The sequence below is a fragment of the Emydura macquarii genome, unplaced genomic scaffold (assembly GCF_026122565.2).
Source record: "Emydura macquarii macquarii isolate MOO-44397 ecotype Brisbane River unplaced genomic scaffold, CSIRO-AGI_Emac_v2 contig_1045, whole genome shotgun sequence".
Taxonomy (NCBI): Eukaryota; Metazoa; Chordata; order Testudines; family Chelidae; genus Emydura; species Emydura macquarii.
In genome coordinates, this window is record NW_027131182.1 from 3,943,855 (window position 1) to 3,961,920 (window position 18,066).

Genomic DNA, 18,066 nt, shown 5'->3' on the forward strand with positions numbered 1-18,066 from the left:
TTGCCACACTGTGTGAACCCCCTCCCACCACCACCACTCCTGGAGCAGCCCACGCCCAGCAAGCAAGCAGTCTCTGACCTATTAAATGAGTGCTTCTGTCCAGTCACTCATGGGATTATGTAATGGTGTGACGACCTCCTCCCCCCCCCCCCAAGTCACTATCCCCAGTCCCAGATGCAACCCTAGGAACTGCCGTCTTACAGAGTTCAGTGCTGCCCACTGGACTCTGCAAGTTCATTGGTTAGTTAGTTTATCAACGAAATTGATATGCATCAGCTCTGTCACTTTAAATGAAGTCTCTACACACACCCAAACCACATGCACTGCTTCAGACAGAACAAACAAATAAGTTTATTAAGTAGAGAAAGATATTAAGTGATTATAAGACAGAAGAATATAAATCAGATTTGATCACGAAGAAATATAAGCAAATCTCATTCTAAACTCAACTTAACACTTCAGCAGCCTTCCAAGCTATCGATGGTTCTTACCACAGGCTGGCTGACTCCCTCAGCCAGGCTCCCGCCTTCACCCCTTGTCATGAGCATTCCAAAAACACCTCACATGACACACTTTGCATTAAACAATACACAGTTACACTATAAGAGTGAACATGAATGATACACAATCACACCATTAGGGTGTACACGGGGTGTATTGTGTCATGTAGCCCTCTTTCAGTCTTCTGGAATTTTCCTGCTATTTCAAGGCTTATTAAAAACAAATATCAGCAGGCCAGAGATTTTCCCAGCCAACTCTTTTAGGACTGCTGGGTGCAGGTTATTCTGGCCTGCTGATTTAGAAGTGTTTATCCATAGTAGATACTGTTTGGTATCCTCCTTAGTTACTAATGGCCTGAAAAGTCGTTCATCATCTTCATGTTATATGAGTAGATCATCCTGCTTCTTTGCAGATAGAGAATAGTAATATTTATTGAACATTTGTGCTTTTTCTGTATTGTTAACTAGTTTACTTCTCTGTCTAGTAATGGTCCCATGCTCTTGTTGGGGTTTCTTTGTTCCTGATGTACTTAAAAAAACAAAACAAAACATGTTTATGGTCCTGAATCTCTAGATATCTAGATATCTCTAGCTTCCTTTAGCAATTTTCTACACTTCATAACTTCTAATTTATATTGATTGCTGTCTACTTCTCCTTCTATCCGTGTATTAAATTATCTATTTTAAACCATTTGCAGCCTTCACATCCACACTGAATCCAGATAGGGTTTAACTCAAAGTTGTCCTCTTCCTCAATGGTGGAATCATAGCTTTTTGTCCATCTAATGAATTCTTCTTAAACAGCTCCCAATTTTCATTCACATTTTTCTAACTTTTTCCTCCCAGTCAATTTTGCTCATAATTTTCCTCAGCTTTGGGAAATTAGCCTTTTTGAAGTACGCAGTGTATATATTACTGATTGGGACTGTCCTCTGGCCCTACTAACTATGATCAAGTCATGATCACTGGCCCCATTGAACACACATTAAATATTTGTAACCATATTTTAAAATCCAGTAGCGGAAAATACTTCACTTTAGCTTTATTTTGCTTTTATTAAGATTTATTTGTATAAGTCCATATATCTCAGACAAGAAGGCAGGGATGAATACTGCTGGGCATCAAACATATTTACACAGTATTATGTGGGGCTCCCTGGGTCCATCCTCTAGCAGTAGGTAGGGTATGGACCCTTTGCCAGTGGCTTCAGTGCCCTATAATTGCAGACAAACTAGGCTAGAATATGTTATTTTAAAAACCCAGAATGGGATGAATGGGTTCTGTGATGTAACTTCCTCATACAGGGAGTGTTTCCATCAGTCAGTCAGTACAGAATAGGAAAACACTGGTTTGCTAATGTGTTTGAGCAATGCTATCAACCAGCAGAGCAGGTTTCTTTTTCTTTTCAAACAAACCCCCCCAAGGATACCTTACACACACAACAGCAAAATAGTTAAAGAATGCTAGTAGAGAATGAGACTTTCGTCCTCCCCTTGTGCCTATCCCACATTAGAAGTCCAGGACTCAGCACCAGCCATAGGACTTAGCTCTCTGTTCTGCCCTTGATAGCGTATTGATGGACTGGCACATCACCCAGAGCTGCACTGACTTCAGTGCGGTTCCACGCAGGAGCAGTCATCTGCCCCCATCCCGTCAGTTGCAGGATTGAGGCTTTCACCCTTTAGGTCCAGGGACAGTGACATATGCTCTTAAACTGTGTCTGCGCTGCCACCACGGGGCTAGCTATCAGCACAGACTAGCCGCCCATGCTATTAATTACCCAGGATTCCAGGTGGGCCTGTACCACCCATGCTGAAACCTGTGCTGCTCTGGTACCTGAGCTAGCTAGATCAAAGCTAGCTAGGGTATGTCTCCATGAGCTGCAGTCACACCCCATGATTGCAGTGTAGACCTACCCTTAGTGTGGGAGGTTCCAAGCATATGTCTCCGTTGCCTAAGGCTGAGAGATTAAGGCCCAGATCCTCAAAGGTATTTAGGCATCTGACTCTCAGTGAAATCAATGGACATTAGGCAACGAAATATCTGTGAGGATCTGGGCCTAAATCTCCTCGTGGTAGCTGACTCCTTACCCTCTTACGTGGAGCAGCCCCTAGAAGAGGACAAAGGCCCACTTTCTTTCCTGCTGTGGGTAACAATTAATAAAACCCTTTCACGTGAATAAACCACAGTTGAATGGGATTGTTGAGATTTGGATCTGTGGGCCCAGGCTTAAGTCTGAGGGTTTTGTTTTGTTGGGATTTTTTTTTTTTCTCACCACTCCTTTACCAATATCAGTGCAACTGCTGCATTTGGGATGTTGCATTGAACTGCAATTGCAAATGGGAAGATATTCAGATGAATGGTGGTGTGTTTTGAAAAACCATATTGGCTTAGATTTCTGGAGCAGATGGACAGCTCACATTCAGTGAGAGATAAAGGTGTTGCATGTCTGAATCTCCCATTTGTACTCAAACTTTGCAGCTTTCCAGGCTTTTTTTTTCTTAAACCTTCTTTCCCACTCTGTTCTTTTTAAAAAGCCCTTCTGTAAATCTGATGCTGACCTATGCCTGAACCAGCGATTGGTGCTGGGAATCAGCAGTACACAGGGAAACAAAAGGGACAGAGACAGTTGTGCCAAAATTGCTCATGCAAAAAATTGTAATGCACACAGAAGCAAATAATCATTGGTGCAGACAGATACTGGGAGAGGCGTGGATGGATGTTTTGGAGTCTCAGATTATTTGGTCCAGTGATCTCCCCCCATTCTTTTTTTTCTTCTTCTTCTTCCATTTAAAGGTAGAAAACTAAACTCTTGGTTTCAGGGGACGTTTCACTGAAGTTTCTTTTTCTTTTTTTTTGCTCTTGGCTCAGGCTTGGAAAAGGGAAGTACGAGGATGGAGATGGAATCAACCTGAATGACATAGAGAAAGTCCTTCCTGTCTGGCAGGTATGTTTTGGTGGCACCATCTTGCTGTTATATTGCTGGTCCCATTTGTTTGTATTGCTGATGAAGGCCCCTGCTCTTGCGCTGTGCTCTAAATGATCAGAGATCTAGCAGGCAAGCTAAATATAAGTTATGTGGTCAGTTAGCTGGGGTGCTTGTGAAATCTACACGTGGGGAGTATTGTTTTTTGTCTCTGTTTGGTGGCTGATTCTTTGAGTCTGCTGTCTCTTCCAGCTAAGGAACAAAGGCCTAGATTCAAAGAAGGACTTTGGGTGCCTAAACTCCAGATTTAGGCATCTAAGTCCCACTTGTAGACTCCATCCGCTGAACCTGTTGAGGCCTGAGCTCACTCAGCACCTCGCTTTCCGCAGTAAAAAGCTCCTAGGTGCCTGTTTCTGCCTCTGGATGTGTGCACACTGCTGCCTCGTTCTAGATGTCTGGATGCATATCTCCTGCCCAAGCACCAGGGGAAGACAGGCATCCAGCTGCCTGACTCACATGCAGGCCTGGTCTGATAGGCGTGCTCAGAGTCCACCAGCAGGACTGGTTCCCTGTAGGGGAGTTTACATAAAACAGCTGGTGGGAGAGGAGGAGAACCTCCCTTATAATGTTTGGCTCAGTGTTCAGGGTACTCTGCTGGGGTGTGGGAGACCCCCCAGTTCAAGTCCCTCCTCCACCTGACAGGGAGAAGGGATTTGAACAGGGAGTTTCAGGTGAGTGCCGTAACCATTGGGTTATGGGATATTTTGAGGTGGGGCTCCCTCAGTCTCTACTTATTTATCCACATTGGAACAGCTTCAACAGGAAACAGTCATTTGGGCCAGAGGGGGAGAGTGCGCATAAGCATAAGAATCACTGTATAGCCTGGTGATTAGAGCACACAACCAGGTGATGGGAGACCCAGGGTCCAGTCCCCTTGCTCCAGTGACTCTTTGTGCGTATTTATCCACAGTGGAACAGCTTCAATAGGCGAGATTGGGGGAAACCTTCTCACAGCTTTTGCACAAAATGCTTTAGGCGCCTAACTCCAAAGAGGGTTCCCAGTGTGGGTGGCTAGCAAAGGTGGGAGCCTCTCTGCAGTTTGGACTTGGGCACATTGCTCAGCAGGGGGGGTCGCAGGGCTTTGCACACGCTCCTCTCGTTGGCACCTCCCATTGGCTAGTTTAGGCAGCTCCCTGTCAGTATGCTGACTTTTATGAATCACATTCTGAGGCATCTCTCTCTCCCCATTCGTTGTATAGGGAGTTTAGGTGTCTAACTCCGGCTGTGTGAACGGCAGTGTGTTCCTGTGATTTTCTAGGCACCTAAAAGTTATGGCGTTGTGATGCTCAGCGTCACAGCATCTAAGTACCTTTGTGAATTTAGACCATGGTCCTTTCATTCAAGTAGTATGAGTTCGTGCTTGTTGCTCTGAAAAGCCCTGCTGTTAACCCAAGCGGGGTCCCTGTGACCCTTGGAATACCCAGTGAAGCTTTTATATATTGATTATTGTCTTGAAAAAAATTCTCTAGCCCCTTCCTTTCTGGGATCCATTCTCTCCAGACACCTTTCCAATAAAATAGCGAAGGCTACATTGCCTTTGACACTCTGTTGTAAGAGAGGAGAAGGCTGTCAGGTGAATAACTCCTGCTGAGTTTGCCTGCTGGTCTGTCTCAATTACACTTCATTGCTAGTGTCCCAAACCTGAAAGGAGCTGAGCACCTGCAGTTCCTGTTGGACTCAACAAAAGCTGCGTATGCTTGGCCCTTCCTTGGGTCAGGCCACAGCTGAGATGTGAGACTCACCCCCTTCTTTGCCTCCAGAACTGAAGAATTGGAATGTCTTGCTTGTGGAGAGGTGAGGGATCCTCCGTTCTCAGCTACCGAGCAAAAATGACTCCAGTATCTTGCCGATTTCTTAGCTGGTAATTGATGGTAGAGTGCACTCCGCAATCCTTCAAATCCTAAGAGATTCTGTATGTTACTATTTCCGTAATGTGAACGAGCTGGCAAAACAAAAAAGGGGGGTGGGGAGCAGCAGAATACTGCTGAGTTCTGTGTAAAGAGGCTTTGTATGTAGATTGTTCTCTATTCAGTCCCTTATATACTCAGTATGTCTGCACTTTATGCTCTCGATCATAAGGAGCAAAACATGAGGCTTGGAGGGGGGAACCCCTAGCCATTCTATAAGACTGTTGAGATTGCATTTCAGGAGCCACTGACTGTGATCACTCTTGAACGCTGCATATTCCAAGGTTTAGTTAAAATATTCTTTGATTAAGCCCTCAGCCTCTTCTCTCATGGGTCCTACCAACTGGACTTGGCTCAAAGTTAAATGAGGGGCTGCTGGAATTTCATCTGACCCCACGGAGGAGACTGTTTATGCGACACAATGGAGATGCCTGCGTGGTGTCTGTTTTGTGTTGGGGCATGATCAGATGTGGTGTCTTTTTGGTCTTAGTGACTTGCTGCATAACCTTGGGCAACTCACTTAACCTCTCTGAGCCTTACTGTCTCCTTCAATAAAATGGATATGAAACTTGATCTCTTAGGAACTGCTCCTGTATGTGAAGTGCTTTGAAAACCTTGGGTGGACGGTGCTCTGTGAAGGAATGTTATTAAGAACAGTGGATACAAAGTGGGGGAAAGTAGGAAAGCAAGTTCATTCAGAATACTGACTAGAACTCTCAACCAAGATACCAGAAAATATGGGCATTATAAAGGAGGAGGAGGACAATTTACAGAGGGGTGGAGAATATTGTGTACATAGGAAGATACTTCAGATATAACTGATTCCCCCTACAGCTCCTGTTTGAAGTCAATGGGAGATGCAGGTACTCAGCACTTTTGAAAATGAGTTTACTAGTCTTTTTCTAATCTGCACTGCTATCATCCAGTCTGTTCAGTCCTGCTTTGATAGGGCACTCAGCTCCTCAGTAATTGAACACCTAAGGCACACCCTTTGTTCTAAATTTAACAAAAACCTCTTGCCAAAGCTCAGTTAGCCCTGGCGGTGGTTTGTGAATAGCTCTCCAGGAATTATGAGAAGTTTACTTCCTTCACTGCTGTAGTGTCTCAGGTCCTGTGGATGGAGAGGACTAACTAAGGACCCACCCACCCCCATCTTCAGAATAGGCTGACGATTCAGCTCACCTATTTTCTTTTCTCTATTACCAGCACCTGAGTAGGGTGACCATACATCCTGTTTTGGCTGGGACAGTCCCTTTTTTAAGCCTTGTTCCGGCCGTCCCGACTTTTTTGGCAAAACTGGGCATTTGTCCCATTTGCTCTAGCACCCCAAAAAAGTGGGGTGCTACCCCTAGCGGGGCATGGAGGAACATGCGAGGCTGGGGAATCGGCAAGGGCCGTCTTAGTTCAATCAGGCGGCAGGGAGGGCTGGGGCTGGGGCCGGGGCCGAGCTCAGGGAGTGGGGGCTGGATTTTTGTGGTCTCTTATGGCAGGGAGGGCTGGGGCTGGCTCTGTGTGGTGTCCTGTTTTCCCTATGGGAAAATATGGTCACCCTACACCTGAGTCATCAGACATCTTTCCATTGTGGCTCCCAGCTCCAGGCTGAGTTCTCCATGTAAAAGATGCCTGGAATGGGCACACCTAGGTTGCCATGGAGAAGCTGGATAATATGGCTGAGTTCTAATGCACCTGGAAGAACATTCTTATACCAGATTCTCAGCTGGTATAAATTGATGTCATTCCATTGACTTCAGTGCAGCTATGCCAGTTTACACCAGCTCTGCTTCTCGCCCATAATATTTTACTTGTAAAATAACGTGTTGGTTCTTCACCTGGGGTAAATTGAGATAGCTGCCCCCATGTTTGTTATCCAGAAGGATTCTGAAGCAATTAACAAATTCTATGCTATGGTTATTGTAGTAGTGCCTAGAGATCTCGTTGTGCTAGATGGTGTACAGATTCACCGTAAGGCCATCTGTGCCCCAAAGGGTTTACAATCTAAGTAGACAAGACAGACGCAGTCTGGGAGAAAGGAAGTACTACTATTCCTATTTTACAGATGGAGAACTGAGGCTTGGATAGATTAAAAGATTTGCTCAGCATCCACAGGGAGTCTGTGGGAGAGTCGGGAATTGCATCCAGATCTCCTGAGTCCCAGTCTAGTGTCTTATCCATAAGACTAACCTACCCCTCAGTTTATTCCTGGCACCACTGAAATGGAGCCAGCTCTGAGGTAGAGGGCAGAAGACAGGCAGTCAGCAGGTATGTAGCACACTATACAGCAGTTGAGAAGGGGAAATGGTGGCCAAGGCGAGTGGGAGAAACCCCTCCTTATAAGTGCCATGAACTCTCAGGGTACATCTACACGGCAAAAAGAAACAACCCTGCGACAATGAATCTCAGCGCCTGGATCAACTGACTTGAGCTTGTGGGACTCGTGCTACAGTGCTAAAAATATCTGTATAGATGTTCGGGCTTCGGCTGGAGCCCGGGTTCTGAGATCCTGCCGGGGGGGAGGGTCTCCGAGTCCAGGCTCCAACCTGATCCTGAACATCTGCATTGTTATTTGTAGCCTATAGCACAAGCCCTGCAAGCCCAAGTCAGTTGATCTGGGCCTTGAGACTCACTGCTGCGGAGTTTCTTTCGTTCTTTCTTTCGCTGTGTAAACGTTCCCTGCAGAGCCGACAAGATTTTGGTTTGTACGTTTTCATGCTGTAAACCGAATGGTGTTGATATAGTTACAGTAGAAGAATGATGGGCTGCCTAAACTTTGCCAGTGTTTGACCCTTTTCTTCCAGAGAGTTTGGCTATTTTCACACCTGCTGTGTCAACTACAAAGGCTTTCCCTTCCTTGAACACTATGGCCCTAATTATCCTCTTACATTGCTCTTACACCTGTTTAATTCATTGATTTCAATGAGTTAATTCTGTTTGAAACCAATGTGAGAGGAGGATCAGTCTCTGTATGTTTTATTGAGCATTTGATAATGGCTTTACTTTGGGACATGACCTTAGCCACATGTTACTTGGGGACCTGAATTGTTATTCAGTCAAAGACCCATCACAAAGACCTCGTGTGAGTGTTTAATTTGGGTATCAGTTTTGCCTGTAGGCAGATTAGTAGAATACGATGTTTATTTCAGAGACTTGCTTATATGTGCAGATACTGTCACCTGTCCGTATGGAAGCTAAGAGCTGTGCAGTTATTGCTATGGATTTATCTCGTGCAGTGTTGACAAGCAAAATACGTACTGGCAGCTGGTGTAACCCTGATATATCATTGTGAACTGGATTTTAATGTAGTCATGCAGCACTGGTGATGACTGGTTTGCCATTTATCACTCTCTGATTTTAAATGAACCTTAGGAATATAGGGCTAGATTCAGTTCTTTGCTGCCTAAACCGCAGACTTAGGCACCTACTCTGGATTTAGCTGCCGAAGTCGTAGTTTTAGGCTCCATTGAGAGCCACAAAACTCCTGCCAAGCCCTGTGGGTGCCTGAACTTACTCAGCACCTAAATCTGCAGGGTAAAGGTTCCCTTGGCGCTTGTGTCTACCTCTGAGCATGTGAATTGCTGCCTCAGTCTAAGTGTCTGGACACCTAGCTCCCACTTAAACCCCAGGGCGATTCATGAACCTGGAAGATAAGTGTTAGGGGCCCAATCTGGTAGGTGTGCTCTGAGGCCTCCTGCTGGATGGGGTCCCTTTCAATATCTGGCTCAGGGATAGATCTCCCTCGTGCAAGCTGCAGGAGATCCCTGTTCAAATGTCTCGCCTTGTGTCAGAGCGGGGAGACTTGAACCTGGGTCCCCACGCCCCAGCTGTGGGCTCTAACGACTGAGCTAAAAGTTATACAATTGGGGGGGTACCATCACCTCAGCCTCCTCCTCTTCCCACAAGCAGGGGTTCCAGTTCATGAATCGCAAGCAGAGATAGGCTCGGACGTAGGCTTCTATCTTCATGAGAGGTGTGGGGCTTATTGCGTCTGCCACTGGCGAGCTTTGGCCGCTCTCTGCCAAGCGTGCTGGCTTTTGTGGCTTGCATTCTGAGGCGCCTCTTTCTCCCCCTTCATCATATAGGGCAGGGGTTCTCAAACTGGGGTTTTGACCCCTCAGGGGGTCGCGAGCTGTCAGTCCCCGCATGGTAAGGATGGCATGGCATAGCATAGCATTGGGCAGGGTCATCACTTTTGTGAGGAGGTTGTCACAGCCTCAAATATTTTCAAAGGGGGTCCCAGCAAAAATAAGTTTGAGAACCCCTGGTATAGGGAGCCTAGGTGCCTATCTCAGGCTGGGTGAATTGCAGTGTTCTTCCTGTGTTTATTTTTTCTAGGCACCCAGTAGCTAGTCCTTCTGCCACTGAGTGTCACAGCACCCAACTCCCTTTGCGAATCTAGCCCCCAGTGCAGAAGCATGTAAGAAAAAGCATGAGTGGGCGGGTAGGAAAAGGAAAACAGCCCCTTCTTTCTTCCATAGTGTCCATGGAATGTTCCCGAATTGTAACTGTTTTTATGTCAAAACCTGAAAAAGAGCCGCTCAGCTCAGACAGGTGCAAGCTCCTCAAAAATCTTGTGGGTGGCTTGTTGATAAGCAACTTCTAACTGGACAAGTTACTGCTTCCAGTTTGTCTGCCAGGACCTGTGTGTTAGCAGTTCCCTGTATGGTGGGGAGAAAACCTGCACTGGCAAAGCACTGCACTGAATGCACTACTAGGGTCTTAACATCCGTGGTTCTATGATACATTAAATGTAAGTGGCTAAGAATTCTGAGCTTTCCTCAGCCATGATAGCATTAATCAGGAGCGCTAAGTGTAGGTGCAAGGAACCTCTTCTCCCTCCAAGGTGATTCAGAAATTTTGATTTACTTTTATATGGGTTTGATGGGTTTTATATGGGTTTATATGGGTTGATTTACTTTTATATACTGGAGATGGAGCCTGAATCAAAATCCTGTTTCCAAACACAGTCAGGTTTTGCCGGTATTCACAATGCAAACTGAGATCTGTGTCTGACATTTGCAGTGGCCTCCAAAATGGGCCAGACAGGAATTTGAGATCTTGAATAACTCAAAAGATCCGGAGTGTTCAGATCTCAATCAGAGTTTTTGCTGGTAGAGCCCCTGTCTTGTTTACGCAGAAGATATCACAAGAGACATCTGCATTTGTTTGGCGATATCAATATTGTAATAGGATAAATGAACAGAAGAAAGATGAACTAAGAAAAAGTCTGTGTTGACAGTTTTCCTGCATAGTTTTCCTTTCCTTTTCCCTGTTTCCCTGCCTTTTATTCTGAAATGGAAATATTTATAACACTCCCCACTGAGAAGAGTAGGATAGATTAGATTAAGTTTTAAGAGTGATGGTGCATTCTGCCATCTTGTGGACATTTATATCAGGACCTCACCAAAGCAAGTGGGGACTATACTATGTTTAAAATTTGTTCTCAACAGTGCAGACATATTTAAGTTTGGGATTTTTTCCCATCTTTTTTCAGTTTAACCCCAAGCTGATCTGTTGCTTTTGATAACAAACCATCTTTGTTTTGAAAGGATGTGCAATAGTGGTTATGTTAAGCAAAAGAATATGGTTAACCACACTGGGGTGGAAAGAGTGTTCCTTCCTTCCCATTTGTACAGTGCCTAGCACATTGTAGAGGCTACTGGAAACACATAATGATAGGGCATGCTGTGTGTTGTAGAAATCTGGTAGCTTGTGGGTAATACTCAATTCATGATGACAAAAGGTAAAATTTTCAAAAGTACATAAGCGACTTAGGTGCCAGCTTGCCATTGAAAGTCAATGGGACGTAGGCACCTAAGTCACTTAGGTCCTTTTGAAAACTTTACCCGGAGAGACTGCTGTAAATAGTCTTGGGGGGGAAATATGTTTTGAAGGTAAATAAATATTCTCTGTTCGTAAGACCCATTTTTTATTGCAGGGTTTTTTTGTATAGTTTTTGCCCAGGGAAGTTCAGCTCAGATGCAGTGTCTGGCTTTCATCATCCTTTTAGTTTTTACCTGGCTTGTCAGCTGCTTTGACAGCGGCACAGGAGACCAAATGACTTGCTTGATATTGAAATATCCTGGCACCATGGGCCTTAGCCTTAGGGAGGAGCATGCATGCGGCATGTGCTGTTCTTTCACATCAGCGGGCAAATGTGTGGGAAATCTTGGGGGCTTGGAAATGGTTCTCACAGACTGCAGTGATCTGAGCTGATTAAATTCTGCAGATGGTGAACCCTTGGCAAGCTATACATTAACAAAAACTGACCTGATCCAAAGCACAAAAGGCAATATTTTGCAGCTCTCCCTCCAGGGTAGGGGCGGTTCCACAAGCAGAGCTTTGGTTGCTTTCTCAAGAAAAACAATTTAATACAATATTTTATCTTCTTCTTAGTTTACTTCATAAAGAACAAGAATGGCACAGTCCCATAAATGTATCAGTAATAAAATCTTTCAGCGTTTGTCTTATAGTATAAATTCATTTAAAATGGGTTTTTTGACTTCTTCGTTCACAGCAGGGCTGTAGGAAGCCCAGATTTTTTCTGGAATATCTTGAGTAAACCTCGCTATGGTTCCCTCGACCTTTCATACACATTGCCCTCCATCCCCCCCTCCCTTTTTGTAACTTTCCTGACCCAATTCTCTCCCAGTTTGAAGTATTGGTGACCCACCATATAAGTCTTTCTATCCAAGGAGCTCAAAGAGTTGCTGATTAAAACAAAGGTACCTGGAAAATAGGATAAAATGAATTTATGCCTATTTCACAAATGTGGAAACTGAGTCACTAAGGTCAGGTGGCTTTGTCCAAGATCACAGAGAGTAAGTTGCAGAGCCGAGACTAGGTCCTAGGAGTTCCCAACTCCCCTGAGCTAATCACCTGTCTCTCTGGCTCACAAATCAGGGTTACAAATAGTGTGAAAGAAGAAACGACATGGATAGCTAAAAGAAATAAAACTATGTAATCATCAAGAGGGGACTTTGCAGTAAGCAGAGGAGTGAGGCTTGAAAGCACTTATCACATTCTTAGAATGCCGAGTTGTCAGTATAATGTTGTCTTACATCGCATTTCTTAGACAGGAAAAAACAATCCTTTTTTATATATCATACCCCTGTGACAGGGTAAGGTGTTGTATTGTCTATTAAAAACAACGAACGTTTTCTCTCCAGCAGGGGGCGCAGGATTGCAAACATTAGGCATCTGATTCTTCACTGCTTTGCATCTCCTGCCTGACGCGCCCTTTGCCCATGTATAGATAACTGCACAGTGTGGAAGGCAGTGGAGGAGCAGGCCTGAGAATTTTTGCAGATTAAAAAAAGTAGCTCAAGGTGCAAACAGTGCTTATCTTGGAGAAGGACAAACTTCAAGAGGGATTTGTCTTGGGCAGCTGAGAGCTTAACTGAGCATAAATTATGCCTGCTTCAAAGGTCCTGCCCCTCGTCGAAATGAAGCTTCTAAAACTTTAGAGACTGCCAAGGGTACTGTCCCCTGGTGAGGAAGGAGTCCTAGCCTCAGATGGGCATCAGGTGCTGGGGGCAGGGAAGCACAGCAGTTGACGGGAGTTATGCAAGCTACTCTGCGTAGCTTGCGTAACTCCCGTCGACTGCCGCCAAATTTCCAGGTAAGTGTAGACCAGGGCTGAGCTGAATTCTGCTCCTGCTGAAGACTTTGGGAGTTTTGCAGATGGCCTCCGTGGGAGCAGGAGCAGGCCTGAACTAACCAGGCTTTTTAAAGGGCAGCATTGCAAATAGCGATTGGCAGCTAAGTACTTTCCTGGGGCGGTATTACACTTTAAAAGTCCTATGTCGTGGTGTTTGTGCTACTGAAAAAGGTACTGTATGATACTACCGTACATCCTCAGAACAGTGTACAAGCATTGCAAGACCCGGGGGAGTATGATTGCCTACTTTACGAGGTGGAAACTGAGTACAAAGAAGTTTGGTGATTTATCTAACATCATACAAGTTAGTGGCAGAGCGAGGATCAGGTCAGAGGAGTTTTGGAGTCTCATTACTGCACAGAGTTCATTGCTTCCCCACTGACATTGACCAGAGCATAGTTTTCCGGTTCCGTCATAGCTGTGCCACGGCAATTTTTTTGCTGCCATTAGATGGCAGTGGGTTTTTAGCTACATCATTGTGTGCACAGTATATGTTCTAGAGACTAGTGATACAGACTCACACAGTTGCTCACAATATCAAAATAATTCTGCAAGCGGCAAATTTCTTTCAGTTCCCCTCTTCAAATAAATGGGAAGCTGCACTGTCCGTTGTGGTTTAGGCAATGGGGCCATTAAAGAAGCTGTCTCTGCTGAGTCATGAAGCAAAGATCCTCCCATCTAAAATTAGTATCTGAAAGCACCACCCCAGATGAAGAATCTCCTGTATCTGTTAATAGGACTCTGAATGATGATTGAGTCACTGGAGGGAAACACCAGCACTACTGTACGTCCCCAAAACATCCTTTGTTCCAGGGGAGGGGGGTTGGTCAGGAGGGGAAGAGATGGTCTGCATAATACTTAGTCCTGCCTTCAGTGCAGGGGACTGGACTAGAAGACCACTCAAGGTCCCTTCCAGTCCTGTGATGTGCGTGTACCTATATAGGTGTGCTTTTGTCTATCCTCAGTGAAGGTTTTCCCCATCCCAAAAATTACTAGACAATTTCTGAAACTCGATCCTGCCTCTTGATCTTCACTTTTTGTACAACAGGAGAGCAGCTAACAAGCTGGTAGCTTAGAATGCATGTTGTCCCTACAGTGCTGCATGTTCCACCTGATAGAGTTGTCACGCTGTCCGAAGGGGCTCACGACTATGAGTGCTTACCTCAGGCTCTCAAACGCAGGGCAGGCACCCCAAACTGCTGGTGTGTTACGTAATTAGAATTCACCAAGCCAGTGATAAATGTTAACTCTTGGATCATATACCAGTCTTACCATGGAGTCACAGATAGTCCCATCAGACTCTCCAGTCTATCTTGCAACCCAGGCAAGCTGGACTTAGTGATAAAATGGTCACTTATACCAAAAATCACAAAATATTCAGGTTGCTTCCAGTCGCAAGAGACCAGTCGCTTACCTCAGATCAGTTGGTACCCTAGATCTTACACCAAAAACAATGCCTGTAGCCAATCGTATAATAAACTATCTAAAGGTTGATTAATTAGGAAAAAGAAATGAGTTATTTAGAGGTTAAAGCAAGCAAACTTATACACACAAATACATTGCAATCTAAATCCTAAGTGTGACAGAGCTGTAGTCTGTCAATTCAAAATGTCTTTCAGAGCAGACCCAGGGTTAACCCCTGGGGATCCTGGCTTCAGTTTACTGTCTCTGGCCCTATGAGAGTTCAAACAGCAAGGAAATGATAATTTTTCCTGTGTCTTTGTTTTTATTTCCTTCATTCAGCATCCAAATCCGTAGAATGAGCTTCCTTGCACGTAGCATTTCCAAGGTGCGATAGGGCCATTCACCAATCCTTTGCATTACAATGTTTCTTGGTGGCCCATCTGATTTTGATAGTTCTTCTGGATGGGTCAGGGAAACACTCTTCCCATCTGAGTTCACAAGTTTAGAGAAAACATTTTCAAAGTTATAAAGCAAAACTTACACATTCCTTTATAGCATGGAATTCAGACACTACAAATAAGATTAATGAATGAAGCAACTATAAACATTCTATAGAGTCTAAACACTAAATACAGTCTTATAAGACTACTACAACACTAACACATAAGTTAGTCTGGTCTCCAGCTATGAGTTTGTCAGTTCTTAGCTAATGTTTGCAGCCTTGGTAAGAGTTGATACCTGGCCTGCTGGCATCACAATAGTGAAGTACAGTGTTTTGTGGCAAGTATTCTGGGGGAGAGTTTGAAAGCTTTTATAGAAAGGCCTAAAGGATCAAGATAGTTACTCAGCTGGCATCTTAAATGTTTGCTGGTCTAAGGTTTGTTGAACTTCCACCTGCAGATCTTCCCCAAAAGCATCCACGTGCAACTTTAAATTTCCAGTGAATGGTTAGTTATTTTATGTTCTAAAAGGTACAGTACTTCAGAGGTCATGGTATTCTTGAAAATGTGTTTTGCTTTGCTTTATAATGTATGGTAAACATTAGGTATAAGAGTGGATTTGATGTCATTTGTCTCTGTCTGTGAATGACTAATGGTTGTGTGCATCTGAACTGCCCTGCGGATTACCCCTCACTCTTTTCCCTCTGTTTATCATTGTCCATCCTGTTTGGAAGGATTAGAAACAAACAAAAAAAGTCATAGATGTTGCTGGATTTTCAGTAGCAACTGAGCTTTTGGTTAGTGGAACTGATTGGACTCTGTTCCCCAAAAGCTATTTGATTGTATAGATGCTGCTTCGAGTGCTGATCCCTGTGTGTATTTCACTGTAGGGTAAGCCTGAGACTGGAGAATTCTTGCAAGCAGCGTCTGCTGGTCCATGCCTGCGCCCCTGCACTCCTCGTGTGCCACAAAGAAGGGTACAAGGGACGGGGGAGATCAACGATCTGTCTGGTTCCTTCTTATCATGGCGTGGCCTGAGTCGGAACCACTTGTGTCTGGAGCTTCTCCTTTCTCTTTAGCTTGATCCTTGTCTTCAAACTTATAACTATTTCTAAGTTTGTCAGGTTTATTTTTAGTTTTATTAGTAGAGCTAGTGGATGATGACAATAGGGTAAATAACTTCCCTTTTCTGACTCATGTCCCTTTTCAGAAGTTGCCCTGAGTATTATGAGGGTTGTCTCGCTTGTGCAGACAGTTAATGGATACAGCGGTCATTCAACTTCCTGACTGGGTAAGGAACTGTGGCGCAGCGGCTCAGGAAGAGGGGAATGCCTTATGCTTCTAATGTTCCCTTTACAAAGGTCAATTTTAGCACTTAGGAGTGGTGTCAGGTTGACAGCCCTTGTATGGATGGAACAGGTCGGAGTTCCATCAACAAGGTTCCATCACACCTCAACCGTGACCTGGAGGGACCACATCTAGGGACAAGTGACTAGTTGAGTCTCTGAGCCATTTTAGTCCTTGCCCTCTCAGCAGGCTGCCAGTTAAGGTAACCATTTTGATGAGGGGTTTTGTGAAGTGGACTCCAGTGCACTAGACCTGGCCTGAGAGTTTCAAACCCATTTGACGTAAAGCTATCAGACGGTGACAGCAATGCTACATTTAAAGAAGCAGCAGCTAAGGTTTTGTCTATGCTAGACTTTTCCTTTTGAGTTCCACGGTTGCTACCACTGGTGGATCTGGATAAGCAGCAACAACAGTGGGAGCTCTAGTGTAGACAAGGTGCTGCTGGCACTTCAGCCACCATAACATCTAGATTTGCTCTAACCAGGGTTAGACGACATGGTGGTTAAAACACCCGGAGTGCTGTCTGCACTAGGGTTGCCTCTGCTGCCACCCCGGTGGGGTGGCACTGCTAGTTGTGAAAGGCTCCGTGTGCTAGGCTGGTGAGGCGGGCTCACGATGCAGATCTCTCTCCCTCCGTGAGGCACGTCGGTGACTGGGCACGGATCTCTTTGGAGCTGCGGTAGGCAGTGCTTGTGCAGAGGTGGTTGTTTTATCAACCTTATCAGTCTAGTATTGAGGGCTTCTGAGTCCTGGAGACCCTTTCTCTCTGTACGGCCCCCGTCACTCGGAACACAGTTCTCCTGATTCCCCCCACCGCTGCCACCTTGCACCTTTCTTTTCACATCATAAGGCTTCCAAGCCTCTGAATTACAGCATGGCTAGTTCATTGTTCTCAGCACAGCTAACTCTAGCCCACCTAGTCCCTCTCCCCGTCAAAACTGGATTTTTCCTGATTATGTATCCTGGCTGCCTGTGGTTGCTAAGCAACATCCTACTGTTCAGCATTCTTCTGCAAGCTGCTAGCTTCAGCTTTCGCCAGCAGTTGCTGTAGGCAACCCTGCCCAGCAGTGCACTCACAGCCCCCTTTACACCTGCCGAAGGGAAGGGGGAAAGGATGCAAGACCCTGGATTGCGATGGTCACCCTGCTTTGTGGCACAGCAACTGGCATGACCTGCCCCTAGAACCACATGTGTACATAGGCATCACACACTTAGGTGCCACGGTAACAAGTGTGGGATCAGAACCTAAAAACAATAGATTATGCTTGTGGGTGGGGCACTTCAGCATCAGAAAGCCTCTACCACTTGAGCTAAGGATTTGTTCGCTGTCACTAACGCTGCTGCAGCCAGCCACTAGGGGGAAAAAGGCTGATCTGTACTAAGCTAGCTGAATACTGTAAGGACATATGCTCCTTTCAGATATATTGCAAATCTGCTGTATATCATTCCTAGCAAGTTAATCACAGTCTTTTCTAGCTAGGACACTGTTTTTAAATGATGGAAAAGGAGCAGTAAAGCATCTTGAAGATAGAGGTCAAATGTGGTAAACCGTGGTTCAGGTAATGTCTGTATGCTTAGTGGGGTGAGCTGCAGCCTGACTTACAAAGGAGGAAAAATTATAACACGCATCAGATCAAGGGGTGAAATTGAGATCTGGTGTAAACAAGTACGTCTGCCATGGAATCACTGAAGCAGTCCCCTCCTATGCAGTTTCCTATGGACAGATTCTTGCATAATTGTCTATTACTGGGGATTCTGTCACCCTTCTCTAAGCATCTTGAACTGGCCCCTGAGGGAGATGGAGATAGGGTACTGGACTAGATGAACC

General features: G+C 45.1%; 1 protein-coding gene across 2 annotated transcripts in view; it reads left to right on the plus strand.

Annotated features, from left to right (window-relative positions):
• CTIF (cap binding complex dependent translation initiation factor) overlaps window positions 1-18,066 on the plus strand; it is a 318,671-nt gene that overhangs the window by 128,149 nt on the left and 172,456 nt on the right. For both annotated transcript variants that reach the window (XM_067545642.1, XM_067545643.1), the window contains exon 6: window positions 3,372-3,447. In XM_067545642.1, coding sequence (XP_067401743.1) covers window positions 3,372-3,447 — 76 coding nt within the window. The remainder of the gene's footprint in view (window positions 1-3,371; window positions 3,448-18,066) is intronic.